The sequence below is a fragment of the Haemaphysalis longicornis genome, unplaced genomic scaffold (genome assembly GCF_048455015.1).
Source record: "Haemaphysalis longicornis isolate Haplotype H1 unplaced genomic scaffold, Haemaphysalis longicornis Haplotype H1 scaffold_6, whole genome shotgun sequence".
Lineage (NCBI taxonomy): Eukaryota > Metazoa > Arthropoda > Arachnida > Ixodida > Ixodidae > Haemaphysalis > Haemaphysalis longicornis.
The window spans coordinates 51,238,247-51,266,101 of record NW_027526407.1 but is presented as its reverse complement, the minus strand read 5'-3'; the positions used below and the strand labels follow the sequence as shown (position 1 = coordinate 51,266,101).

The 27,855-nt window shown below is 45.8% G+C and overlaps 1 protein-coding gene across 1 annotated transcript; it reads right to left on the bottom strand.

Annotated features, from left to right (window-relative positions):
* On the bottom strand, positions 1-27,108 carry LOC144142643 (protein arginine N-methyltransferase 3-like). Its single transcript, XM_077674295.1, has 9 exons — positions 26,701-27,108; positions 24,404-24,509; positions 20,115-20,214; positions 17,129-17,428; positions 12,126-12,349; positions 10,760-10,902; positions 4,770-4,904; positions 3,280-3,367; positions 1-335 (listed from the first exon to the last, which is right to left on the bottom strand). The coding sequence occupies exons 1-9, from the start codon at positions 26,920-26,922 to the stop codon at positions 229-231; spliced, it is 1,425 nt and encodes a 474-aa protein (XP_077530421.1). The 5' UTR covers positions 26,923-27,108; the 3' UTR covers positions 1-228.
* Between the last annotated feature and the right edge of the window lie 747 nt (positions 27,109-27,855).

The window sequence follows — 27,855 nt, the reverse complement described above, 5'->3', positions numbered from 1 at the left end:
ACATTTGTTTTTTCCTACACCGCACAGAAATTTTCATCAAAATGACCACTCGGTGACACACAAGGAGTGTTTTAGTGGCAGCACAACTCTTCAACTGCAAACAACTGTATTGAAGCAGCCAGAGAAAGCAGGGATGTAGATGGTCCCATGCTTTGCGGCAATCCAAGAATAGTCCCAGGTAAGAGGCTAGCATGTTTTTTTTACGTCGTTCCAGATGGAGGGGGTTCTTCAGTGAAGCACGTAATACTGTTTCCGCGCACCTATGGCGATTGTAACCTCCAGCTCCCGCTTCCCCTGACGTCGGCACTCCAGGCAGCCTCGTAACGTTGTCTCTCCTGTGTGCAAAACAAATCCCCCAAGCTCTCAACACCAACTGGAAATCTCTTCACCACTGAGCTGATTTTTTCTCACCATTCAGCTGATTTAACGAGTAAAGGTGTGTATTCTCTTTCTCTCACCTTATTTAGGGGAGACACTGGTCTTAAACAACAGCTTTTAATTTTCACGTAAACTCTACGAAACTTGTCAGCCTTGCAGCTCTTTTCCCACTGATTTCAAATATGCCAGTATATTTTGAGTCAGTCAATTAGTTCCCAAGATATATTGTGGATAAGTAGCCATTTCTGGAGGAACAATAGACAGAACAGTGTTGGTCATAAAACTGTAATATTTATATTTTTTAATACTATGAACCCTGGTGAGTGCATTAAGAGGAGCAGTTTTTTTGATGCGCCGCTTGGAACTAATTTTACAGCTCATTAAAATTTGGTGTTTGAAATGGGCACTCAAAATGGTTCCTTGCCACTGGTGCCACCAAGGTTTAATGAGCTGTAAAATTAGTTTCAAGCGGTGCATAAAGAAACCGATTATCTTATTCCATTCACCAGGGCGCATAGCATTGGAAAATAGGAAGATTACAGTTTTATGACCAACACTGTTTTCTCTATCGATTGACCAAACATGGCTAATTATCTTTAATATCTCAAAACTAATTGATCAGCTGGAAAAATAGTGGCATATTTGAAATCAGTGGGTAAAAAGCAGCAAGACTGACACGTTCCACAAAGTTGACTTGAAAATTGAAAGAAGTTGTTTTAAGACCAGTGTCCCCCCTTAACCAGTAACAGCAGAAGTCAAGTCTGCTGAAAGACCAAATACTGGAATGCCAAAGTTAAGCAAATTTGAAACCAAAAAAGGTCCGTATAAAAACAGGCCCGACCTCTTTTTTATATGACAAAACACTTCAGAAGCACTCTTAAAAGTTTTCAGATTCCAAGCATTTTGTGGGCATGCTGACAGCGTGCCTTGAATGGTCGGTGCTTGCTTATTTTGTGCAGTCTTCTCTAACCTGCCAAGGCACAGCCTTAAAGTTACTTTCTGATCCAAGGCGGGCCCTTTTTTATCTGCCACCTACAGGTGTCACACGACACCTACAGGTGTCGCACGACACCTGTAGGTGTCGTGCGACATCTGGACTCACTCTCAGCACACCCACTTACAGCTTATTTCTTGGTCTTTGTGATCTTTCGAAAGAATCTGCAAGAAGTTCCCCTTTCTTCTTCATTGAGAACTTCGAGGTTACATATGGTAAAAAAATTACCTAACGATGGCGCTGTCAGAAGCGGACATGCGAGGGCAATGGTAGTGCAGTCAAAGCAATGCTTAACAAAGCCTGATTTAACCTAGCTTTCAATGTAACAAACTTTTTTTGTTTTCCAATACTGGAACAATTGAATCAATTCAACTTAAGGGGGGGCCACTGCTCTTAAAAAAAGCTTCTTTTAATTTTCTGAACCTGTGACACTTACCAGTTTTGCTGCTTTTCCCCCACTGATTTCAAATATCTCATTATTTTTTTAGTCATATGATTAGTTACCAAGATAATTAGAGATAATTAGTAATTTTTGGAGGAACAATAGACAAAACAGTGCTGGTCGCTAAACTGTACTACTATGAACCCTGATGAATGCATAAGAGAATCAGTTTGTTGATGCACCACTTGGAACTAATTTTACAGCTCATTAAACCTTGGTGGCACCAGTGACAAGGAACCATTTTGAGTGCCCATCTCAAACACCAAAGTTTAATGAGCTGTAAAATTAGTTCCAAGCGGTGCATCAAAAAAAACGATTCTCTTATTGCATTCACCAGGGTTCATAGTATTGAGAAATATAAAGAGTACAGTTTTATGAATAACAGTGTTTTGTCTATTGTTCTTCCAAGAATGACTAATTATATCTAATTATCTAGGGAACTAATTGACTAGCTCAAAAAATAATGCCATATTTAAAATCAGTGGGGAAAAAGCAGCAAAGCTGACTAGTTTTACATGGGTTGCTTTAAAATTAAAATAAGTTGTTTTAAGAACGGTGTCCCCCTTAACAAAATCATTGCTTTGCAACACTTCTGACCTGCAAGTACTACTTCAGATCGAGGTTCAACTGCAATACAACTAAGCTACTCTTCAAAAATTAAAGAAAAAAACAAAACAAACCCAGAGCACAGCCAAGCATTTTTTATGAGTTGTGCATGAGTTGTGCATTAATGTTTAATTCAACGCTACTGAGTGCTCTTTCATGTTCTGCTGCTGGTTATGTTTGGTGCACTGGACGGGCATGCCTCACAACTCCAAGGTTGCGGTTGTTAAACGGCACTATAGCAGTATGGTACATACAGCCACACAAAGTGTGCTACGCACCACATTTCAGCCAATGGGAGGTTTAGGAACCGTTTTGCTGCTACAGACGTTGGACGCCGGCTCTTTTGTTCAATGGAGAACGTGTTGCAGTCAAGGGGAAGTTTATGAGCCCTTTTGCTGCTACAGATGTCACACACTGGCTCTTTCGCTGAATGGGGAACGTGTCGCAGCGAATGGGAGGTTTATGAGCCATTTTCCTGCTACAGATATCGTATGCTGGCTCTTTCGCTGAATGGGGAACATGTCACAGAGAATGGGAGGTTTAGGAGCCGTTTTGGAGCTATGGAAGCCGGACATTGGCTTTTTCACTCACTGGAGATTGGAGGACGTGCCCCAGCCAATTGAAGGTTTAGGAGACAATTTGCTGCTACAGACGTTCGACACTGGCCCCCTCACTCAGTGGGGAACGTCTCGAGTAAACAGCCGGTTTAGGAGCCATTTTGCTGCTACAGACATTGGCCACCAGCCTTTCGCTCAATGGAGAATGTGCTGCAGTGAATGGGATGGGAGGTTTAGGAGCCGTTTCACTGTTACAGACGCGGGCCACCAGCTTCACTTGGAAGGCAACAGCAAGCACTGACCCTGCGCAGGCACGTGCGGTTCCTCCAGCAGGAACACTGTCTGCTTCCAGTGGGTGGGCTCGGCGTCAATGGCCGTGCTTAGGATCACCTGTGAAAGAAGAGAGCACACATGTTACCCCGTGGCCACTGCATAGCGCACTAGCCCTGAAGCTGGTTTTTTAACGTACTGTGTTTTCGCGCATATAACCCGCATTAAAAATGTGAAAATTTCAGTGGCAAAATAGGGCTGTGGCTAATAGCAGGGTTTTTCCTGTAGTGCAGCTTCACGGCAATGCGCGTTGTGCCGTGAAGCTCCTACGCAGTAACACTGACTAAGCCTTCCATGGCAGCGATGGCGCAAAACATACAAGGACAAGGAAGAGAAAACAAAGACGAGTGCACTCTAACACCTGAATTTCATTAGTTAATTGTGACTTTCGCCTTGCAGTCAGCGTATTCTACTTGCTAGATATACGCCTTTTCTGTCTACACAGTATGTGATGTGTTGCTTGAGCAGTAGCTTTGGTGCAGCCTTTCCTGTATCAAATGCGCGGGCAATACGCCAGGATTGTTTTTCTTACCCGGCGGGCTGAAAGTGGGGGTGTGGATTACTGCATGGGCGGATTATACGCGCGAAAATACGGTATGCAACCCTGCCCAACTTTCACAGGACCTCCATCAACTGTGAATGTGGACTGACTGACCGTTGGGAGGACGGGGGAAATGGGGAGAGTGTGGATTGCGTGCATTGTATGTGTAGCAGTTTTTTTCTTTTTCTTTAAGTGTGGAGCACTTAAGGGGCCCGGACTGTCGTCATAGCTAGTGCGGGGTAACGGTATCTAGCCACCGTAGTGATGGCGTCATGCACACACACAGAGGCCTCAAAAAGATCACCGCTTCTCCTGGTCAAGATCAAACCTGGGCCCATCGCGTTTTGAAGCTGATGCTTATCCCATTGCGCCACAGAGGCACACATTACTCTTATGCGAAGTGTTGGGTGATGCAAAGGGTGATACACCGTTGCTACACCTCTGTGCTACACCTGTGCTACACCTTCACTCCGTGCCACATTGATACACCTATGTGCTACACCGTTGCCACGGAGGCTGCCAATGCTAGGCCGCAAATAAGTACACAAAAATATAAAATAAATAAAACATCATGGATTAAAACATTAATTACCCAAAATTAATGAAAACTCAATCCAGTGTCCCTTCATAGGCCATTTCAGGGGCTGCCACACCCTCTTTTGACTAGTTTCGGTATCAACACCAGGATGATACTGAAACTAGTCAACAGAGGGCGCCACAGTCCATCTGGCGAATCTCTGCTCGACACTATGACAGTTCTCACGTTGCGTAAAACTGCTTCAAGATTTTTTTTTTTTTTTTTCATTTTTCTTGAAGACAGAAGGGAAAGTGCCAGTCAGCACCCCCGCGTTCCCCGCCACCCAACACCAACGCACCTAGTCTCAGCCCTCCTTTGAGTGAACACACCTCCTCCTTACTTACTGGCGCAGGAAGCTCGAAAAGGCAGTCGAAGTAGCCGACCAGGGCAGTGACCCGCTGGGTGCCAGGCAGCAGCTCGAGCTCAAAGTCCGTTGCAAAGTCACTGTCCTCCATGCAACACGCGTGGAGGTCAAGGTCCTGCGTAAGTGGTGGACCGACAGCACCCGCAGTTAGCACAGAGACATCTTCCGCGTGGTGCATCGCTTAGTCAACAAAACTTCGCACACTTCAGAAAAAGGAAGAGGAAAGAAAACATGCCCTTAACTCTTTGCAGTCCAGACCTTTTACCCAGTTTTCAGCCATTCCGTTCCATAGCGGTTTTGCCAGTTTCTGGCACTGCGAAGAAAACCAACCATAAACTGCGCAAAAAAATTTGCAGGATTTTTTTTTTTTTGCATTTTGCTTGGAACTCTTGCACCAATATTTGAGCAACGTGTGAAACTGCTCAAAGCATTCTCCTGGGTGCAGCATTCTCTGGGTGCAAGCCAGGGTTTTTACTGCAGGTCATGCAGAACTACATATTTTCCCTCCTGGCTCCTTTTGTTTTTCTATCGCTACTAACAGCACAGTCCTTGTTGCTTTGGCCTGGGAGTTTGTAGATGAAATGGCTTGCCCCATCTAGCCTTTACTCGCACTCGATACGTGCAAATGAGCCTTGATTTGTGGTTCAAGCCCTCTTAGATTACCCACCAGCTGTTGGATGGGGTTGCAATGGTAATGCAGGCTTTCCTGCTATTTTTCGCCATGATTCTGCAGCTGTGTGGGCCTCTAAATAAAACTATGGATAATGGAAACGTCTAGATTCCAGAAAAAATCTTTAGCCACCTATTAATTGTCTTTTGACAAAGTGCGTAGCTCACAGGGTAATGATCCGCACAGTGCTGTCTCCACTGCCGTCGTGGTCTTCGTCCCTTACTTATGTCGAATTACTGTCATCACTAACTGATGGAAACATGAAGTTCTCTTAGTCACTGAAGTCATCATCGCTTTCGCTAAGTGCACCTCCGTAGAGCACACACGATTAGAAAGCAGCCATGCTTCTCAACGAACACCCCTCATGTGAAAACGGCCTGGAATCTAGAAAGACCATGCTGAACATTGGGCTGCGCCCAAGTGCAAAAAGAAAACTTCATCACAAAGTTCACTTATCCCTCAAGAGATGGCGCATCACGTATACAAAGAATGCGGGCACATCACACTGAGAAAAGCCACAAAATTTAACCTTGAACCCCCATGTGGGACATAGCCCGACAACAGACTGCAAAGGGTTAGGCGTACTCAGCATCTTTGTCTTTGTTCAGTCTTGCTTTTAAGGGGGATACTGCTCTTAAAACAGCTTCCTTTAATTATTAAGTAAACTCTGTGAAACTTGCCAGCCTTGCTGCTTTTTCCCCCCTGCTTTCAAATATGCCGTAATTTTTTGAGTACGTCAGTTAGTTACCAGCGTAATTCGAGATGATTAGTCATTCTTGGAGGAACAATAGACAAAACAGTGCTAGTCACAGAACTGTAAGCTTTACATTTTCCAATACTATGATCCCTGGTGAGTGCAATAAGACAATTGGTTTTTTGATGCACCGCTCGGAACTAATTTGACAGTTCATTGAACTTTGGTGGCACCAGTGGCAAGGTACCAATTCGAATTCCCATTTCAAACACCAAAGTTTAGTGAGCTGTAAAAATAGTTCCAAGCAATGCATCAAAAAAAGATTGTCTTATTGCACTCACCAAGGTTCATAGTGTTGTAAAATGTAAAGATTACAGTTTTATGACCAACACTGCTTTGTGTATTGTTCCTCCAAAAATGGTTAATTACCTCTAATTATCTTGGAACTAATTTACCAACTAAAAAAATAATGCCATATTTGAAATCAGCGGGGGGAAATCAGCAAGACTGACAAGTTTCACAGAGTTTACTTCAAAATTAAAAGAGTTTTAGGAAAGTTTTAGAAAAGTTTTAGGAAAAGTGTCCCCCCTTAAAAGGGGCTATGAAACAGATTTCACATTTTTCCCCACCTACAGAATACAGTGTGAAGGAAGCTCCCCTGTTTAGCGGTTTAAGACCACATAAAGTCGACGTTTCAACTAACAAAAACACTTTGTACTATACTTAGGGGGAAGTATAAGTGGGAACAGGCGGCCCGAAACTTTCAACCGTCTCAGCTACTACAGCGAGTGCAAAAAAAGAGCTCCGTTTGTAGGCGGCTTTAACGCTTTTGTAGTTATGGCCAAGGCAGGTCCGTCTCTCACGGAGGCATTCCCATGCCTAACCCTCCCTGTTTCCTGTTTAGTGCGACAATGGAGGCGCGCACAAGACCGGTGCCAGGCGCGGACCAGTGCTATTCCTGAACTCGTGAAACTTGTTGATCGCCCTTTGAAGATGATACGGTTACGACGGCAAGTGAGAAAAGCAGGCGCACGGGATACAAACTGCAATGCGGGCGTTAACGACACCATTAGCAAAAGTCATTGGAAAAAGAACACCGCCAAACATTGAGGAGTTTGACGGATTACAAAAAGACGAACTAATAATGTACCGCATTTACACGATTGTAGGTCGACCCATTTCTTTCAAATTTGAAAAGCTGAAGTTGGGTGATCGACCTACAATCGAAACTGAAACTTGCATCGCCGGCGATGGCAAGCCAAATGAGAAATCGGAAAAGCAAAGGCGTAGTTGCGACTGTGCATTTGCTTTCCAACTCTACCGGTTGCGTAGAGTAGCTATTCCGAATGCCCGTTTGCAATACTTTTGTTTTCTGCTTTTACTGGGCTGTCTTCTTACTGGGCCCACACTGGTCGACGATGTGCTGTGGGAACGCAGCAGCAGCACTAGTGAAGACACTAGTAAGCATGAGCTGTAGGTTAGGTGACGAAGTCTGGTTGTGAAATGCAATCGTGTTTTTTTTTTTCTCAGCATGCATTGTGACGGGGGGTCAACCTACATTCGAGTCAACCTACAATCATGTACAATAGGTGCACTTGCCATCATCCTCATTACCAGCCTATCTCAAGATGAAAGGCTTCTCCCATAGATGTCCAACTGCTCCTGTACTATGAACTGCTTGAGTCTATCCGCTCTTTCCAGCCCCTACAGGTGGCGCTGCGGAAAACGGCAATGGCGGACGAGACGGTGATCAGGCCCCCGTGGCAGCATGTGCGCCAGCATCAGTAGCAGCCTAAAAGCCCGTACAGTTAAACCTGCGTATAACGAACCTCCATACAACGAATTCCTCTTTATTACGAAGTTTTGATATTCCCCGGCGCTACTGCATAGAAGCATGTGTATTTCTGACCTCTATGTAACAAACTAGCAGCGGCGGGCACCCTGGAAATAACGAATTTTTCCGCCAAATACCTCGCCATTTTGCACCTTTTTTTTTTTTTTTTTTTTTTTGTTTAGCGTGATGGACAGCCGCATTCATCTGCTGCGCGGCTGCCCCGGCGCCGACAGCGCGAAGTTATGTGATCGCGCACGGCGCGCACAAGCCGCGCCAACGGTCTCGCTGCTGAGCTCCCGCGGGGTGCCGCGGTGCCACCGGCGCCGGCGCAACCAACACCCTTTCAGTAGAGAGGGTGTGGGTTGCGGAGAAAGAGGAGAGGGCTGCAGAACGCGTCTGCCGCGCTCTCCCCTCTTTTTTCAAACTGCATTCCATTGCTCCCTGACCGGTGCTACCCGTGCTCGCGGGTTTTCAAAGGCTTTCGCGCCGGCTACCGGAGTCCTCTTCAATCCGCTATCCCCGCACCACGTGACACTAAAAGAAAAGCTCCATGGAGAAAAAAAAAAGGAGGGGGGGGGGGGAGCATGGCGTCAGGCGGCCAGCTTTCGCAAGCAAACCTCCTCTGGCACCGCTTTCTCCTCTCTTCACGATCGAGATCAAGAGAAAGTGTTCGAGATCAAGATGACGAGGACGGACCTTCGGAAGTCGAGGGATCACGTGACTTGCCGTCCGTGGAGGAAGTGTTAGATGCGATTGACGTTTTGCGCCGCGTCACGGGATCGCTGGACGATGGCGGGGCAGCGTTGTGTGCGTTAATCTCATGCGAGCGTTCCGTGCTGCCGTCCCTCATGAACAAGCAGCAGAGCAAAATAACTCAGTTTTTTTCCGCCAAATAAATGTTCTAGGTGATGCCGACCTCCAGTTATACTTTTGTTTCATTTGTGCATTTTTTCCCCGAATTTTTATACCGAAACTGCATATAACGAAAACCTCCTTATAGCGAAATTTTCCGAGAATTTGTCAGCTTTGTTATATCCAGGTTTAACTGTAGTTCCGATTGAAACAGCTACTTTCTAAAAAAATAAACACAGGTATATGGTGCTGATTGCGATGAAACATTCGATTCGTTTCAGGGTGTCTGTAGCGGTGTAAAAAGCGCTGCGTGCGAGGCAGTCCGCTGTGCATGACTCAGGCCGCACGGGAGTGGTTTGAGAACAATCCCGGCTCATTGGGCAAACAACCTGCGACACAATGTGCAACGCTAAGTTTTGGGACATTATTGCAGTGAGCGCCATCGCAGTGTGCCTTTTATTTTAAACGTGTTCATTTCTTCCCTGTGTGCATACTAAGCAGAAGCCCATCCGTACCATGCAAGGGCGATATGTGCGTATTGCGGTGTTTCGCTTGGCTGTACTAAAACCTAGTTATGACTTTGGGCAGTAAAACCGCGAAGACGAGGCTCCCATTACGTCATATCAAGGGTTATACAAACGAACGTGTTAGCATTATATGAAATATTATAAGCCTACGTATTGACGCGTGCATGTAGCATACACTGGCGTGTGATATTGAAGCGTACATGAAAATACAGGCAGTAGTTTACGGGTGCGCTTTTGGCTTCTGATAATTAATTTAAGATAAATCTCTAGGCTGAAATTACGTTATGTTGATTTCACGGCAGGTAAGATTATTAAGTGCGCCGATGCTTGTTACCAAAACAAAAACGGGGGTTACCATATGCATTCAAGAGCTCGCATTTGAACAAGTTATAATATTGCCATTCCTAAAGCATCTTGCTTCAACATAATTATTCCAATATAAATCAATAATCAATCAATCAATCAACGCAGGACAACATTTGCTCCTCGCCTTCGTGTGCAAAAAGTTTTCATTTGTTTCTTATTTGAAAATAAAAGAGCGCGCATTGAACAGCCTCTGCTGCTTATGTGTTTGGAAGCAGTGGAATTGAGCCATTTTAACAACAGATAATGGAAGAACGATTGAAACATTACGCGGCAGTAAATGTAAATAGTATCCGAAAAAGACGATCACAATCTTATACAAAAATCCTACAAAATCAGCGCCCTCCCAGCAAAGAACTATTAAATATGGCAGCCGTAATTCAGTAAAGAATAATTTCAGCACCACGTACGCACGGGTGGGTCCGAAAGACCCGGTTTACTCTGCAGCAGACACCGATGAGGCCCAAAACTCTTTAATTTACCGGCAGCTTCTATAGCTTCAAGAAAGTTGAGAGAATATGAAAGCTCGTTCAGCCTATATTTTCCAAATATTTATATGGCATAGTCGATTACTATACTTGCGATTACTATTTTCCTTTTGCATCTGCGAGGTCGCGCGGATGCCGCCGGCCGCCTCCGCTGGAGCGACCGGTCCACCGATCACCGTCTCCCGGCTTCGGAGAAATTCCGCGCGGCGTCACTAGCGTCGCTGGAAAGAGCGAATTCTCTGCCTTGACCTTGAACTTTCTTAATTTGTCACTCCGCGTTAACGGCCTTTTTCTACTTACAGCCCCAACTTTCAGTAGCCCGTCTGTCACCCTAGTGGCCAATCAGGGTAACAGAAAAAATAAGAACTTTCAAAAGAAGAAAAGATGAAAGACCATGACAACAGATACTAGTATACATTATAAAACGCCCTTCCATGGGTCATTACACAATGCTTTCATGCAAAAATGAAAAGATTCCACTCAGACAGCTGGGAAATTAGATGAGCCTCCAAAAATCTCGCAAAGCGTCTACTCGTGCTCACCAAAAGAACGGCTGGCCGGGTGGAGCAGACGTTCGCGGCGTTGGCGGTGATGATGTGGGCTTCGGTCAGGACCTCTCGCCGCATGCAGGTCATACGGAAGCCCTCCACGTTGTCCCAGAAGCCCACCATTCGCTGATGAAGCTCTGAAAATGCAGGCAATGACAACCTATCGGTGGGATGCACATTCCAAGCCATGTTGGGAGCATTTTGCAAACAGGGCTGCAGGGCTGCACAACAGAAGTCCAACGGCACAGGTCTGCTAGCAGGGATAGACGGAGTTCCCATCACAGGTACAGCTCTTTGATGTCCTTTTATTTATTTATTTTTATTTATTTATGAGTACTGCAATTCCCTGGAGGGATTTTAGGAGGTGAGTAAAAATAAAGAAAATAAGCATATAACACCAGGCAAACATATAGAACAATCACTCCCATTTCACATTGCAGGCAGCCATATAACACAAGTCAAACAACGAACCACCACTTGCGTTTTGCAAACGTAAGCAAACGTAACACAATCATACAGATGAAACAGCACTCGCATTTTACAAAAGGAAAACGAAGCAAACGCACAAGTAAAATTATTTCTCTCCTATTCCAGGCCAGTGGCAAAGGACGCTAAAGATTGATTTGTGACTTGATGGTTATTTAAGGGAGGACGTGGCAAGTAAAACTATTTTTATTTGTGGACCAAATCTAGTAATTAGGAGCATTTACGTAGTTAACTGTCCTTGTAACAAAAACTTAAATCAGCTTTAAAATATCTTCTATACTTTTTGAGTTACAAGACTAATTACCTTCACAAGGTCGCCCCGGAATTATTCAACTGATTAGGCAAGAACTTAACAAGATCTTTATGTCAGCATGATGAGGAAGGTCTATTCTGTGCAAGAAAGCTATTAGATTATTGATTTATTTTTTTTTATTTTTTTTTCTTTAGGTATACAAAAAGGAAGATAGAAGTTTCACTTTCTTTTTGGCATGAAACTATTTCTGTTTTCGAAATGAAGGTGAAACTTTTTTGGTAATTTCTTTACGCCTAAAGAACATAACGTTTAATGAGCTGTAAAATTAGTTCCAAGCGATGCATCAAAAAACTGATTCTCTTATTGCACTCACCAGGGTTCGTAGTATTGGAAAATATAAAGATTACAGCTTTATGACCAACACTGCTTTGTCTATGGTTCCTCCTAAAATGGCTAATTACCTCTAATTATCTTGGGAACTAATTGAGCGACTCAAAAAATAATGCCCCATTTGAAATCAGTGGGAGAAAAGCAGCAAGACTGACAAGGTTCAAACAGTTTACTTGAAAATTAAAAGAAGTTGTTTTGTGCTCAGCCAAACAACAGCTCTGTTGCGCTCACCTGGATCATTGATGGCCGCCAGGAAGAGCTGGCATCGGTTGGGTAGTATGAGCCCGCCAGGCCTGAGCAGCCGGTCCCTGGCTTTCAGCACGCTCTCCAGCATGCCCTCGAAGAGCAGGAAGTAGCCCATCCACTCGGACACTATGACGTCCACCCGGTCGGGGAGGTTCAGCTCTTCCGCCGTGTTCCGCACCAGCGACACCTTCTCCGACAACCCGTTCTCTCTGCACCATCGTTTTTACCTCATCTACATCACTCGGAACACTAGCGGTGAAATTCTTTGCCCTATTTCGTGGCGACAGCAGCCGCCAATTGGAAGCTGTTACGTAGCATCACGCCACTTTTGCGCAGGATGAAGGTGCCAGTGTGTGACGTAAGCGTTCCCGCCAACTGTTTAAATTACGTCACGCCTTCTCGGCCAATCACAGAGAGGGCATGACATACAAGCCGTAATGTTGTTGAACAGTGAGCACAGGCCTATGTTGTCATGTCCGCTGCACTTGGTCTGGTTTTTCACTGCCAGCCAAGAATTACGCACTTTCAGTAGAGATAAATAAGGCAAACTTTAGAACTGCTGACAGTAAACGTTTGAAATGTCAAAATGACGACAGCACACACAACCGTTTTGTCAACCGGAAGCACGTGACCAAAATTGAAAGCCAATCAGGAAATAGTTTGGCAAATTCGCAGTTCACGGTGAATCTACTGCGTCGAGAATAGGGCCCTAGAGCTCCGCTGGCTTAGTTGACTCTGTCTCAGTGTGCCTGAGGGTACTGCACATAGGTGAGAGCACTCAAGAGCTGTCACCTACTCTTGAGTATACATACTCATTCGTACCTATGGCCTATGACTGTACTCATGATTACGAGTGAGCCGTAACCAGGCAAGTAAGCACTCCCGAGTGATAGTACTCACGAGGGCTAAAGTACCCAAGTAGAATGCAAACTTGGGCTAGTTGGTACGTTACGAAAAAGAAAACTGTGCATAAAATAAGAACACATGAGAAGACGAATAGACAGACTGGGCTAAACTGTCTTCCCTCGTGTCCTTCTTTAATGCGCAGTTTTCGTTTTCGACTAAAGTACCGTATAAGTCGAAATATAGGTTGAGATTTTTTGCCGAAAAATTTGCCAAAATGTCACCCTTGACCCATATGACAGTCAGTGGCTTAAGGTTAGTAGTCATCATGCGACCAGGAAGCCCACAGGGCCCATCCAAACTGCAAAGGCACCATCGCCAACAACATCAATCGGATGCGCCGCCATCTTTTTTGGTTGCTTCTCCCGCTGTCAGTGAGCGTGGGGTTGATATTTTCTTCTTCCTCAATATAAGTTCAGGCACTTGGTGCCACTTCACCACAGCATTTAAAAGAAACATCATATAGTATGCCCAAGCCAACGGCAACATGTCCAGCTAGCGCCAGTTCGGTGTTACCGAAAAGAGCAAACACTACAGGCGTGAGCTGAAGGGGCAGCTCTTAGTATGCCACACTCGGGAGACCTTGTTTCGTGGGCGCCACGCTGCGCATCTGGAACTGAAGGAAAACGTGGCAACTTTTGCCTGTGAGCATCGTGCGACATCTCTACGAATAGATACCCCAAGACGCCTTCTAGCCATCTGCACAGACCAGCTCTCATGACGGTTTGCACATGGGTGTCCCATGCTTAGCGCTCGCTTCCTGATGGCATCGATCAAAAAGTGCTTTGATTGATTTGATTGATTGTAGGGTTTAACGTGCCGACACAACGCAGGCGATGAGGCGCACCGTAGTGGAGGGCTCCGGATTAATTTTGACCACCTGGGGATCTTTAACGTGCGCCGAAATCTCGTACACACGGGCGTTTTTGCTTCTCGCCTCCATCAGAAAAGCGGCCGCCACGGCCGGGAATCGAGCCCGCGACCTCGTCGTGCTCAGCAGCACAATGCCTTAGACACTGAGCCACCGCAGCGGGTGATCAAGAAGAGCTCCCAAAGTGATTCCCTGGACTGCACTGAGGGCAACCTGCTGAGTGTAAGTACCTCCCGAAGAAGCAGTCGTCCGACAAGATTTCAGACGGCTCTAATGAGCAACCTTAGACAAAACCAGTGTTTGTAGCCTCAATGAAACTGATGTTACAAACCTAATACTGTTTTCCCATTTCTCAGCCGCAATGTAAGGGGGTCCACCTATATTCCGGATTGACCTATATTCCAACTTCAACGGCACTAATGAGCGAGTGAGTGCAAGCGATTTTGTATTCCTTCCCGCATGCTCGATCCGCACTTGTGATGCAGTGAGTCGTACCTGGGCAAGTGACTGCGGACTCCCAAGTGCTAGTGCTCATGAGTGAATGAGTACGAGTAGTTGTGTAGTCCAGACGACACACTCATTGACCGGTACTTGTGACAGAGTGAGTCGCTTGGCAAGCCAAAAAGCCTTGCATAATTTGCGTTTGCTTTTGCCGGCCTCAGCCAATCGCAGAGCTGGGCACGTATGATATCATAGGCTCTGTTGCAGGAAATGAGCAGCTAAGTCACAGGACCAATCCCTTTTTTCCTAAGCATGTAGCTTATTTGAGCAAAGTGTGCATTAAAGGAGCCATGAAGAGAAAACACAAGTTTGGTTCATTCGAAAGATTGCCTCGTTAGAACCATAACGACACCACTTATAACGCAAACTTCGCTCAAATAAGCTACATAATTAGGAAAAACGGGAATGGTCATGCGACCCACCAGCTCATTTCCCGCAACAGAACCTATGCCGTCACATGGGCTAAGCTCTGCGATTAGCGGAGGCCGGCAAAAGCAAACGCATGTTAGGCAGGGCTTACAGCTTGCATAGCGAGCTAAATGCCCGTGAAACATACTGCACATTCTTTTTATGACAAAGAACGGTGGAGTAAACGGTTGAAGGTCCGAACGAACTCGCAAGCGTGTGCGCCAATGCGTACGAAACTAGCGCGCCGGCCGAGCTCGACATCTCGCCGTCGCGCAGACGAATTTTCGGGTTCGAGGCTCTTCGGGGCCAACGAACCGTTCCAGCACGCACAGCCGCGACCTTGCTTCGTATCGTAATCCCTTCACAGGAGGTTGGCCGTCATATCGCCAACCAGCAAAGGTAAAAATAGAAACGAGGGGAGTAAGGAACAGCAAGAAGCGACGAGATAGTGCCAGTCGTCGCGTAAGTTTCGAATGGTGTTGGTTTGCTGCTGTCGTTACGAGCTCGTTTCCAGTTTACAACCACTGAAAACTTCAGTTTGTTCAGTTACGGCAGGGACCCTTACGTTAGCTCACTCCTGGAACATGCTGGCGCTCGTTGCCGACTTCGTCAAATCGCTCTGACCTTGGGGAAAAAAATGCCGCAAACACCGCGCATTGACGCTCGTATCTTTCTGGTCGAAGCAGAGAGCTCGCGCGAACGGCTTTCCATACACGACACCGGCCAACTGGCATAAGTGATACTGCTACTGAAATTGAACTATTATTAACCGTAATCAAAATACGGCACATACGTACCAGTCTATATTCGTCCGTCGCGACGGGGCTGACGAGGCAGCGGTGCCGACGGCTGGGCGTTCGTCTGTTGTGGCTATCGCGGAATGGTCGCTTTCCCGTCCACCGCGTATCCCACAACTCTTGCCGCTCGTGCACTTAGAAGCATTGAGCGTTTTTGTGGTGTGAGGTTGTTAAATGCAAGCCCGAGCTCCTCGGCGAGAGTTTTGTTCTCCGGATCAGGCGATTCCATGACTAGGGCTGCGGGTGCACTAGGTTTTACTAGTATTTTTAAAATGGCCGCCGTCTCGATCGACTCCCGCGTGTGGGTGCTATATGGAGTCGACATACTAAGTATCTGTTTCATGGACCGGCTCTATGACGCCATTGTACACGTCACGGAATGTTCAATTTTAGCGGGAGATTTAAAATTTTGGCTTAAATTGCCTTATTTATCAGTGAATAAAGCATCATTTGCTTCCGGGAAAGTGCTTGGGGTACTATGAAACACCTAATCTTTCGAATAAAACAAACTTTTGTTTTCTCTTCATGGCTCCTTTAAAAGGGGTGTCAGTATGATTCCGATGAGGCAATCTTTCGAATGAACCAAGCTTGTGTTTTGTCAGCATGGCCCCTTTAAGCCAAAATTTCAATCCTCCCACTAAATTGTGTGCTTCATGACATCAACGATGACGTATTCAGGGCAGGCATTTGAAACAAATTTTAAAAGTAAGTTGACAAGGGCTGCAGCAGACCAAGGAACACCTCTCGTTGCTTTGTTTACCGTCTGTCCTCTAGATGACGCCACAATACCACTCAGGCCCGCTGCCCGCACTCGCTTCGTCTTTGACCAGATTTGCACCCGACTTATTCTTGTTACAATTGATAGTCATCGTTTCATGAAACATTAGGTATGCTTGACAAACAGGGTCACGTAAGACAATGTCGCTTACGCCCATTGGCGAGTGTTGTGTGACGCAACCTCAAAGCACTGGTCTGCCATGCAGCTATAACAAGCATAGTGCGCGCAGTATGCAATGGTGCTTCTATGTTTGTGCGTGTGTGTTCGACTTCCCTTTTTTGCATCTGTATGCTAAGAAATCATTTCACACCCTGAAGCTCAACATGAATCCAACCAAGTTAAAGGCAAAACCGGTTTTGCTGGTTCCCACCTTTCAGGCCCAAACTTCAAACGGTCGTAACTTCTGCTACAGGCCAGATAAAGTGATAATGTTAGTCTTACTGCACTGCTTGATTTGTGCACAGTTCAATGGTACCCTGTTCAGCTGCGTGCCTCCAGCAGTTTTTTTACAAAGGCTGTCACAAAATAAAATATAAAAATGTGAACACGTTTGAATGTCGTCATTTTACACAAAAACAAATTTTATATCTACAATCAGAATTAAAAACTACACACATCCCCCATTTTCATCATCATGCCCATAAAAATAAAGTTTTTGATCAAAGACCGATGGGGCCCCTAAACGAGGTTGTATTTTTCCCTCATGGAGCCCTGGTTTAGCATCGCTCACCTCACAATGTCCACCGCGTGGTAGACAATGTCCGAGCGGTCGACGCCCGTGACATGCTGGGCACCCACCCGCGCGCACAGCATGGACAGGATGCCCGTGCCGCACCCGACGTCCAACACCGTCTTCCCTCGGATGCAGGCATCCGCGTTGAGCGCGATGGCCCGTCGGTACGAGTCCATGCGCGGCCGATCCGAGAGCATCTCCAGGTGGATGCCGTGGTGGCCGTACGACTCAAAGTAGGGCTCGTCGTCTCTACCGACCACCGGCTCGCTCGGCTCCAGCCACGACTGCGCCGCCTTCCTGGAAACAAGAAACAGGAACGTTTCTAGTCAAGAACTGCTGTAGGGTTGAAAGCCGGGCTACTTGCCAATGGTTCATGACTGGAACTGTGCACAAAAAGAAGGGGACCAGAGAAGAGAACAACACACACTGCGTTGTGTGTGTTCTCTTCCCTGGTCCCGTATTTTTTTGAATGTGTGCGTAGTTCCAGTCATGAACTGTTGTAGGAAAACGTTCTGCGACTATCGTCAACGGGAACAGGCAGTGGATAGCTGACCATCTTGAAGTACAGTAAAAGCTCGTTACAAGAGTCACTCAAGGGACCCAAGAATTATGTCTCTTGTAACCAAGGTCTCTGGTACGCAATGTTGCTAACATGGCAAACATAGCAAAATCAATTAAACTGTCTTCGATCAAATGTCTCTTATAACCAAGTGTCTCTTGTAACAGCTCTTGCAATGAGGTTTTACTGTAGTGCAAACTCGACATCGACATAAGCAGGACGAGGCAGACAGACCACATCTACTTCTTTCTTCTTGTGTCCATGTTGAGTTTGTGTTGCTTCAAGATGTTCTCGACACGAGCACAAGAAGAAAGTAGACAGACCATGTCTACTTCCTTATTCTTGTGTCTATGTCGAGTTTGCAGACCACAGCCCTGAAGACAGACCATGTCTACTTCCTTATTCTTGTGTCCATGTCGAGTTTGTGCTACTTCAAGATGATCAAGAACCTCTACCAACTAGCCCAATGGTCGATCCTTCTACACCAGGTGGCCAGCTGGTTGAGTGGGCACCGCTCAGGAGCCTATCAACAATTTTACACCATGGAGCGCTTTGCCTTTGCCATGAACAACAGCTGTCTTGTTGGTAAGCTACCTGAATTTCTCTGGCTGTGAAGCCACCTCTGTGCTACCGTGCAGGAGTACACACAACTAACTGCGTCCGAGTATTCCGAAACCGCTACAAGGTTAGAACGTAAGCCCACAGCCTGTACACATCATTCAAAACTAGAAGAAAAAAGAAAGAATTGCTCAAAATTTAGGCACTTGTATACTTCCGTCAGGACTGAGTCGTGTAGCGATCAGATTTAAGGGGGCAGTTGGGTCTTTGGGGCCGAAAAACGGTCAAAAAAAGCGTTTTCGGGAAAATGGCATTTTCAGCCTCCACGGCCATTTTTCTATCAGTCTGTAAATTTCCTCATCAAAAGGCACAATATTTTGTTGTTATTATATTATTATAGCATTTTAAAGTGCACTCTACAGCTCAGTTAGCGCAGAATTCGATGGCGAAACGGCACTTTTCTTGCAATGCAAAGCTTGCATTTCATCCTCAGATATCTTGGCACCCAGAGCAGCTACAACTATAACTCTTTTTGCTTCTGATACCGAAATGTGTGGAGAATACAATGTTGGAAACAAATTTTTCAAATGGAGGCTTTGGAAAATTATTATTTTGTTCAAGTGGCACCACCTGCGATCCATTTCTGGCACAGCGCGGGAGAAGCGAAGTTCACTGTGTTGTAAAACGACCAAAAATAGCTGAATCAAAAAAGTACTCCCTATGTTGTATTCTTTAGTCATTTGTCTGCCTAGCCACGTGGTAATTGCCATTCTGTATGGAGTGGTTATTTTGTAACTGCGTCCCAAAATAATGGCAATTAACCATTAATTAACTCAAAATATAATCAACTTACAAAAAATCTAATGGCAGATGTGAAATCAGCAAAAAAAACTGTATAATGCAGTGCAGTTTCATTAAAATTGGTTGGTAAATAAAAAAAATAGCTCTAAGACCAGTCTGCCCCCTTAAGCAGAACATGAAACGCTGTGTCATAATCAGGATTTGCTGAAATGGGAGTCATTTCGTGCGAATTTAAAGGGACCCTGCAACACTCTTTGAGCAGTGCAAGTAAACCTGCGCGACGTTTAGATTACACGGCCAGGAATACCTGAGCCAAATATTACACGTGCATGTGAAGCGGTGAGCGCGCAAATCGATGTGAAAGACGCGGAAAAACCAACCGCTCTTTCTTCAGTTGTCCTCATTATGCAACCCCTGGCATGGCCTAAGGGACGTCACATAGGCCATGGCTGCCCGACCGGCTGTCACGGGTCAACTTCACGGCTAGATTCTCCCATTTCCGTCGTCGTCATCGCTGTGTACGAACCTCTTCTATGCCTGAACCTGTAGGCACAGTTTTGCCGTTTCTTTTGTGTTTTGAGTGAGCGCGGAGCTTGAGTGATGAGCTCAATACTTCACTTTCAACGGGACCACTCGACTACAAACTTTATTGCTTCAAAAACGCCCTACCAGCCCGAGCGCGCACTTGCGAGCAGGCACCCATGCCTGCTTTTTTGTGGCACCAGACCGGAAATAGCCCCCTCCGCGTTGCGGAGAAAATGAGAAAACTACCCGGCATGTGATATATCGAAGGCCGCCGAAGAGAACGCCGCGAGCCGGCCCCCTCTCCGGGAGAGAGAGCGCAGCTTTCGTTGCGTTGTCGGCGGTCGAGTTGAGAGGGAACGATTATGCGCGATTTCTCATCGCGCGTAGTTTCGTTAATTGTGAACGGATTTACATAATTCTTGCGGGAGGAGATTTCTGAGACAATAGACATTATCGCAAAATACATTACTAGTAGTCCATGGCAAGTGTTGCAGGGTCCCTTTAAGGGAAGCAATGCTAAACGGAGCGCAGTTCACATACCTCATGTGCTCTATGGCCAGTTCCGCTTGGCACAAACGTTCGCGCAGTTTACTAGCTTCATCCTCAGGTTCAGGCTCGGAGCTACAGGCTTCCTCCACATCTGCAAGAGAGCGGTAACCCAGCACTGAACTCAAAACACTCGATTAATAAACCATCATCATCAGCCTGTTCTATGTCAACTGCAGAATGAAGCCCCCCCCCCCCCCTCCCAGCCTTCCAACTACTGCTATCTGGCGCTGTTCGAAATCGATTTGCCTCATCCCTTTATTTGAGTTATCAATCTTACCCTAGCCTTAACTCTTGTTTAATCGAAATGACAGACACAAATTTTAAGAACTTCTCGAAGCATTTAAGTCTCCCTCGGTGCTTTGAAAGTGAAACCCTGGGGCGACACTTGTTCCTCACTACATCATATTTGCATCTCTTTCTTTGCTTTTATTTTTGTTCTTTCCGGTCAGGTTTTGCAGCAGCCGCTCTATTAACCTGGTGGTCCACCGAAAGTGTGCGGATTCGATAATACTGTAACAACATTGCGAAGAGTGGATGGTTGTTACGAGTGTCAACACACCTATCTAGAAAAGTTCTTTTTTTTTTGTACTTCTGGCCGTTACCTGTCTTTGTGCAGAGTAACTTAGAGACGCCTACCGTGCTACACTGAAGTTGACAACTCAACAGCAGGTCCACATTAGCAGACAATCGTTTTCCAAACATGTTTCCTCTCTGATTTGGCAAGCACAAAGGCCAGAAGAAAGAAAGAAAAAAGCAGTTGACATGTCACTGTTAATACACTTCAAATTAAAGGCCCTTCTTCTCCTTCTGAGCGTAATAAATGTACAAAAATAATTCAGGACAACCGTACCGTCATTTTTCGGTAAAGATGTATATACGAATGAAAGATATGACTTCACGTCTAATGCTGACAACCAGCATGAAAAACATGCACTGCTTCCAAAAAAAAAAAAGAAGAAGAAAAAAGAAAACATACCCCCTTTACTCTTCTTTTTTTGTTTTGTTTTTTATAGGTTAAAGTTGCAGTCCGAGCTTTGCAATTGGAAAAGAAAACCTTCCCTCTCAACACCTCCCAAAGGACGGTTTTATGCCCAGATGAATGTACAAAGTATAGAGGCTGATATGATGCCAGTCTTCACGGATTTCTTCAAGGCCTGCTCTAGCGTCTATTTAGTCGCTAATTTATGCTCGCTGTTGCAGTCAGGGAACCAAAGAAGGATTCCACGACGTAAAATGAGAATCTGCAAGTCAATACGAATAAAGGGTGCGCTCAATATTACAGGCAGTAATCATCACCAGTACGGCTTGAAAGGTTTCCTCCATCAGAAAATATTTCAAAATCATCAGTCACATGGGAAACAACGAAGCCAACGGCTTCTACTATATAGTCTCCCTTGTCTGATAGCTGTTGTGGGGGAACAGGGTTTTCAAGAACAGGAAAATGCCTTTTGTGTTACCACTACATTGAAGCCGTGCTCAACATCTACCCACCCAAGCTATTAACGTTTCATCAATCCAGAGTAAGCACATCTTTGATTGCTGATTTGACTGCTGCAGGTTTATCGACCTCAGTTTGAAGTCCCTTTAGTGTAAGAGAGGGGAACTTGGCTTCTTGACTTATCCCTCCGAATCAGACAGGTAACTGATACAAGCCTCAATGTTGCCGCTATGCTTTTACTGACCGGTACTACAGTGGCTAGAATAGGAAAGTGTGATGACCGGGCCCTCTGCCGCGCGACTCTGCAGGAGGAAAATCCAGGTGGCGCTGTCGCACGATTACACGTTCGCTGCGACGGCGGCGGAATATGGAGTACGAATATATTTTCTTTCATGGCTATTCTACGTGGTCGCGCAAACTGAGATGCAATGAATGTCGTATTTTAAAGTACTAAAATCAAAGTTTGCAACCGACTGGGCACACTTTGACAGCCAAATATAGCCGGCTGGCTCGGACACTTATGAAGCAAATCAGAGAATTGTGGACTGGTAACTGGTAAACACGCATTTTATTTTCAACGTGGTCGTTACAAACAGACAAAAACTACTCACTTTTGGTGAATTTCTTATGATTTGTTCATAACTGCAAAGGCTCGAAGCAATCAACTTTCTTTGCTTTGCCTTTTGCTGCTATTTCTTTGTGCGTGTGTGTGTGCGTGCGCGTGTGTGTGTGTGTGTGTGTGTGTGTGTGTGTGTGTGTGTGTGTGTGTGTGTGTGTGTGTGTGTGTGTGTGTGTGTGTGTGTGTGAAGAAATTCAAGCATTTCGACGTTCGATTCTGCTCGACGTTCGATTCTGCTGTTACGTGAGGCAATTGAGCTTTAAATGCTTCTTCCTTTCACGAAAAGGCATGCCTTCTCCTTTTTCAATGCCTTCATGCAGCTAGAGGACCAAAACGAATTTGATAGTCATGGACGGGGAGAGTGGCAGGCTTCTTCAGTATGTCAGATGTTTCGTAAATGCTTCCAACGCTGCAAGCTTAAGGTACGTGTACGGGCTTTGGCTTTATCCTGCGCAGTGCGACACACGCTGTAAGGTACTGTGAAGGGCGAAACACTCAGCGTGTGGTTTCCCCCATGTTGCCGAAGGTCAAGTTCTTCACAGAAAAGGAGCATGGGGTTCTTCAAACTCTGTACTCACAGAGGAGTCACCATCCTTAGCGTTTTTATTGCTGGGTGGGGCCGCGGGTGCGCTTCTCGCTTGACACTTCCTGCTCGGGGAAATTGTTTCGGCTGGTACTTTGGAAGATTGGGAAATTGCGTGGGCACAGCTTCCGGGGGCAACCGAGGCCTGCCCCTGTAGATTGAGACAACTCCGTTCACGGTATGTTCAATGTGCCGGGAGATTTACCTTACGTCGAAGTGTAGCTCGCACATAGGGGTGTTTTCCTTGAGCCGCTTCTCAGTATGTGGTATTGCTCGTCGCCACTGCGCCAATATAGACGCGCGTTCTTCGGAACGCCAAACAACGACAGTTTCTTTTCGCAGGACTTGTACACCGTGTAGCGGCCCGGCACAAAATTGTGGCTCTGCTTTGGCGGCAGTTAAACCTGCTACGGCACAGGAAACAAGCGGTCCTTCTCTCTGGTCCAAGCAGCAATCGCATTGCAGACGATCCGCGCGCGCCTCACCAGGCGACGTGTAAACGATCGCGCGCGCCCCCTCGCGGATCCCTATCGGCGGCTTCAAAGCGCCTCATAGGCGCTGCATGCCGCTAATCACACTTTCCTAGTCTAGCCACTGTACCGGTACCCGAGATTTACAGAACATGTCTGGAATCACAGAAGTAGCACAGCCAAACAACTTCTTTTAATTTTGAAGTAAACTCTGCGAAACTCGCCAGTCTTGCTGCTTTTTTTCCCACTGATTTCAAATATGCCATAATTTTTTTAGTTGATCAATTAGTTCCTGAGATAATTGGTGATAATTAGCCATGTTCGGTCAAACAATAGACAAAACAGTGTTGGTCATAAAACTAATCTTGATATTTTCCAATACTATGAGCCCTCGTGAGTGCAGTAAGAGAATCAGTTTTTCGATACACTGCTTGGAACTAATTTTACACCTCATTAAACTTCGGTGTTTGAAATGGGCACTCAAAATGGTTCCTTGCCACTCGTGTCACCCACCAATGTTGAATGAGCTGTAAAATTAGTTCCAGGCGATGCATCAAAAAACTGCCTCCTGTAGTGCATTCACCAGGGTCCATAGTATTAGAAAATATGAAGATTACAGTCTTATGACCAACACTGCTTTGCCTATTGCTTGACCAAAAATGGCTAATTACCTCTAATTATCTTGGGAACTAATTGACCAGCTGAAAGAATAATGGCATATTCGAAATCAGTTGGAAAAAAAGCAGCAAGACTGGCAAGCTTCACAGAGTTTACTTGAAAATTAAAAGAAGTTGTTTTAAGACCAGTGTCCCCCCTTAAAGCAGCTTCGAACCGTGAAGCTTGGCAACCATGCCTCTGTAATTACTTTAATTTAGCAAACAATCCCACCAAGCCACCGTGCTCATAATTAGCTTAGTTGGCAAAGCGATTTTGGCTTAGAGCGGTTGGGATCACGGGCTTGCACAGCGAACCGCAATGGTTTTTTCTTCCACCTGCAGCAGCTTTTTCTTTCGCCGCATCATGTCTTGTAAAGAACATGAAATAAACTTCTAATCTATTCTATTTTTCTTTTCTTCCCTAGCGACCACACAGTCGGGAGGAAGTTGAAAAAATTTACTTTGCAACCGCAACGCTGCATTTAGTTGGTCAACGGTACGGTCGAAAACTCACCGTACGTTAAAAGCAAGTCGTCCGCCATGACTGGTACCAGATACTGTTCGTCTTCCCATGGCGGGCGGTTTGGGTCGACAGCCAGCAAGCTATCAGGGCTTGCTTTCTGAAAAAAGAAATTAAATTATAAGCAACAAAGTGGCACTCAAGCTGACCTGGAGAAATAAACAATCATTAACGCTCATTTACGAAGACTAAACTTTGTAGCTGAGGCTTGCTAAACCATTCCCCAAAAATGCGACAATGTTTCCTTCCACTCTACTGACATAACTGTTTCTGATGGGAAGCAGAATTGCCACAGCAACGACATACAAACAGGCAATTTTTTCCTCTCCAATAGGTGTGCATTGTATTTGTTTGACAAAACGTCATGTAGACAAAGGGTTTACAATGCGACGAGGTATTATGCCTGTCCTCCCCATTAAGTGTGAAAAACTGTAGTGCTGTAAGTATTGTTTTTTAAGCATTTTACTGAAGTATTGCGGCGTGAACTTGATCTACTACAACAAGAGAATAGTTGTAGCAGACAAAACGTGGCCCGGAGCACATGGGACCATTGCCAATGCGCCTAGAGCTAAAATGACATATTGGTCATGCAGCGCTTGAAGGGGACATGCCGACAGCGTAGAAATTTGTCTTATTCGAAAGATTTGGTATTTCACAGTGCCCCTAACACTTGTCTGGCAGAAAACGATGCTATATTCACTGAGAAATTAAACATTTTAAACCGAAATTTCAATTCTCTCATTGAATCACATGTTTCGTGACATCAGCGATGACGAACCCAGGGAAAATGCTAAAGAGCTGCTGCAGACAGCGAAATGTCTTTCTATATGCCATGTCCTTTCACAGATGGTGCCACAATACTGCAAACAGCCGCTCTCCACTTGTTTCAGACCGGATTGTACTTGGCTTTATTTTGAAGTAAGGTTGAAGGTACTAATCATTTGTGAAAATTTGGGTGTGCTGAGAAAATAGGGTCACGTTAGTGGCGATGTCGCTCATGCCAGTTAGCCAGTGTCGTGTCAGACAAGCCCCAAAGCGCCTGACGTCTCTGCAGCCTCGGCCGTCAAAGTGCATGCCGTTTGCACTGGTGCTTTTATCTTTACGTGTTCGTTCGTAACTTGTTTGCCTCACCATTCTTACTCCTATAGAAAGAATGTGTACTAAATTTAACTGCAAATAGCTGTTTCAGCAAGCTTATAAGCCCTGCCTAGATTGTTTGGTTTTGCCAATCACACAGCTGACCATAATATGTCACAGGTTCTGGGGCGGGAAATGAGCTAGTGAATCGCATGGCTATTTTCTTTTTTCTTAATTATATAGCCTATTTGAGTGAAGTTTGCGTTAAACGTGGTGTCAGTGTTATTCTAACGAGGCAATATTTCGCATGAACCAAACTTGCATTTTGTGTGCACGGCCCCTTTAAACATTGCAGGCCTTGTAATTGAAGTTTCACGTGCTGAAGTTTTACCTGGGCTGCGAGGGGCATCGTAGTGGAGCGTTACGAGTTAATTTTGACCACCTGGGGATACTTTTGTTTTTCCCCCCTCTATCTGAATAACCACCACTATCGCTCAGATTGACATTGTGATTATTGCGATATCTGGCAGCACTTGCTCTGCAAAACCGTCACAGCGGCTGGGTCGCTGGAGTTGGTTTGTGCACGAAATTCCCTGCCGTGTTCGAGGGAAGGAGTAGACGAAATGAGAAGACCTAGCTGGTTCAGTAACCCCGCGTGATAGCCTGAAGCAACACGATTCTAACTAGAGCCAGGCAGGCATAACGGAAGCCCTTGCTTCTTGTCAAGGGAAAGTGCCTTGTGCTCTGAAAAGCTGATTCCCATCCAAACACCGCCGGTCATCTAGGTGTCTCCGCAAAAGTATCGAACTTAACCGAAGTAACGTTGCAGCATTTCAATTAGAAAAGTGCGCAATCAGGTCCTACTTCAGTGGCAGAAATAAAGGAACGTGTTTGTTTACTCAAACATGGTACGATGCGGTAAATATACACAGCCCCAAGTAGAAGAGACCAGTTGTGTTGTGAGCTTGACAACTCCCAGTTACCCTCTGAAGAGAATTCATACACCAATATTGTTCGATTCGAACGACATGTAATTTGAGCTGCCTCCACAATTTTTTTTAAAAAGCGCGCGCACATGTCGCACTGAGTGCACTTGCAAAGAAGAGTGCCGGTGGTTTAGCGTATTAACCAACACGCCACCGACGCTTTGGCTCACACGCACACGACCACGGGTACCGCTGAACGGGCTCTGAACCAATCAGATAACTACGCACGTGGCGTCGGACGTAGTTGACCATCTTGATGTATCCGAAGCAGTCCAGGCGGCAGTGTTGGACCACCGCCTTGATGGAGAACCCGTGGTCGTGGGCGCAGTGCTCGAAGACCAGTTCTGGAGACGCGGAGACTTCTCCGCAGAACAGGCACACGCTGTCCGCGCACTCGGTCTCCAACTCTTCGGCGCTGTCCCACGCCGCGTCGTTGTCATCGTCGGCCATTGTCGGAGCAGACCCACGTGCGTGCTTGAGCGTCAGCGTACAACCCGCTGTGTTGTGGTTGTGTCGCGGCAGTTTCAATCACAATGGAGTCCAAGTGGAAACGTTTGAGCCTTTGAGCGCACACTTAAACAGGCACTAGCGATGCCAGAAACGCCGGTCTCCACTGGAAGAAGTTGGATCCTAACAACTTTCAACGAAACTCACTCAACCAGAGAGAGGAAGCAACAAGCAACTCTCCCCCGACTCTCACACTTTTTCTGCCAGAAACAACCTATGCGCGGACGTCTCGTCTGGCAACGCCAAGCTGTTTGTTGTTGAAGCGCCTTGTTCAAATCGAACTTTGCGTTATATTTACTACTCGTTCCGGGCGGAAAGCTCGTGATCGCTTTTAGTTCAGTTTTATAAGTGTTACGGCTTTCCTCCGCAATCATAATCTTGCAGCGGCAGAGCAAAGGGGGCTTTGAAGGAGATGTAAGCAGTTATACGATCGCCTAAAGTTCCAGTCCCACGCTATTTTTACTCGTACCATTTGAAAAACCACATTGAGTTTATTTTTTAGGATAACCTCGGCCTTATTTGCGGACCAGCGGATTCCTACATAAAAAAAAGTGAAAGGAGGGGGTGGAATTCGTCCGTAGTTAGGGTATGCTTCGATGATAATTTTGCACGCGGCTTGGAGGTCCCAAACCGACTTGCCTACAACACGTTTTCGAATAGTACGGATAACTCGCAATTTTTTCGGACATTGAAGAAAAATCTGAGGGGTATTAGAATTCAGTACTACACAGATATTCACAAGTTCTGTTACAGAAACAAAGCACTCGGAACTCCAACTGGAGCCTTCCTGCTGGTATGTTTCCGTTTGCTACCGTTTTAGGGGCTGTTGGAGTCTCCTGTAGTCGTCGTTAGTCTCATAGGCGGAGTTTTCCTTGA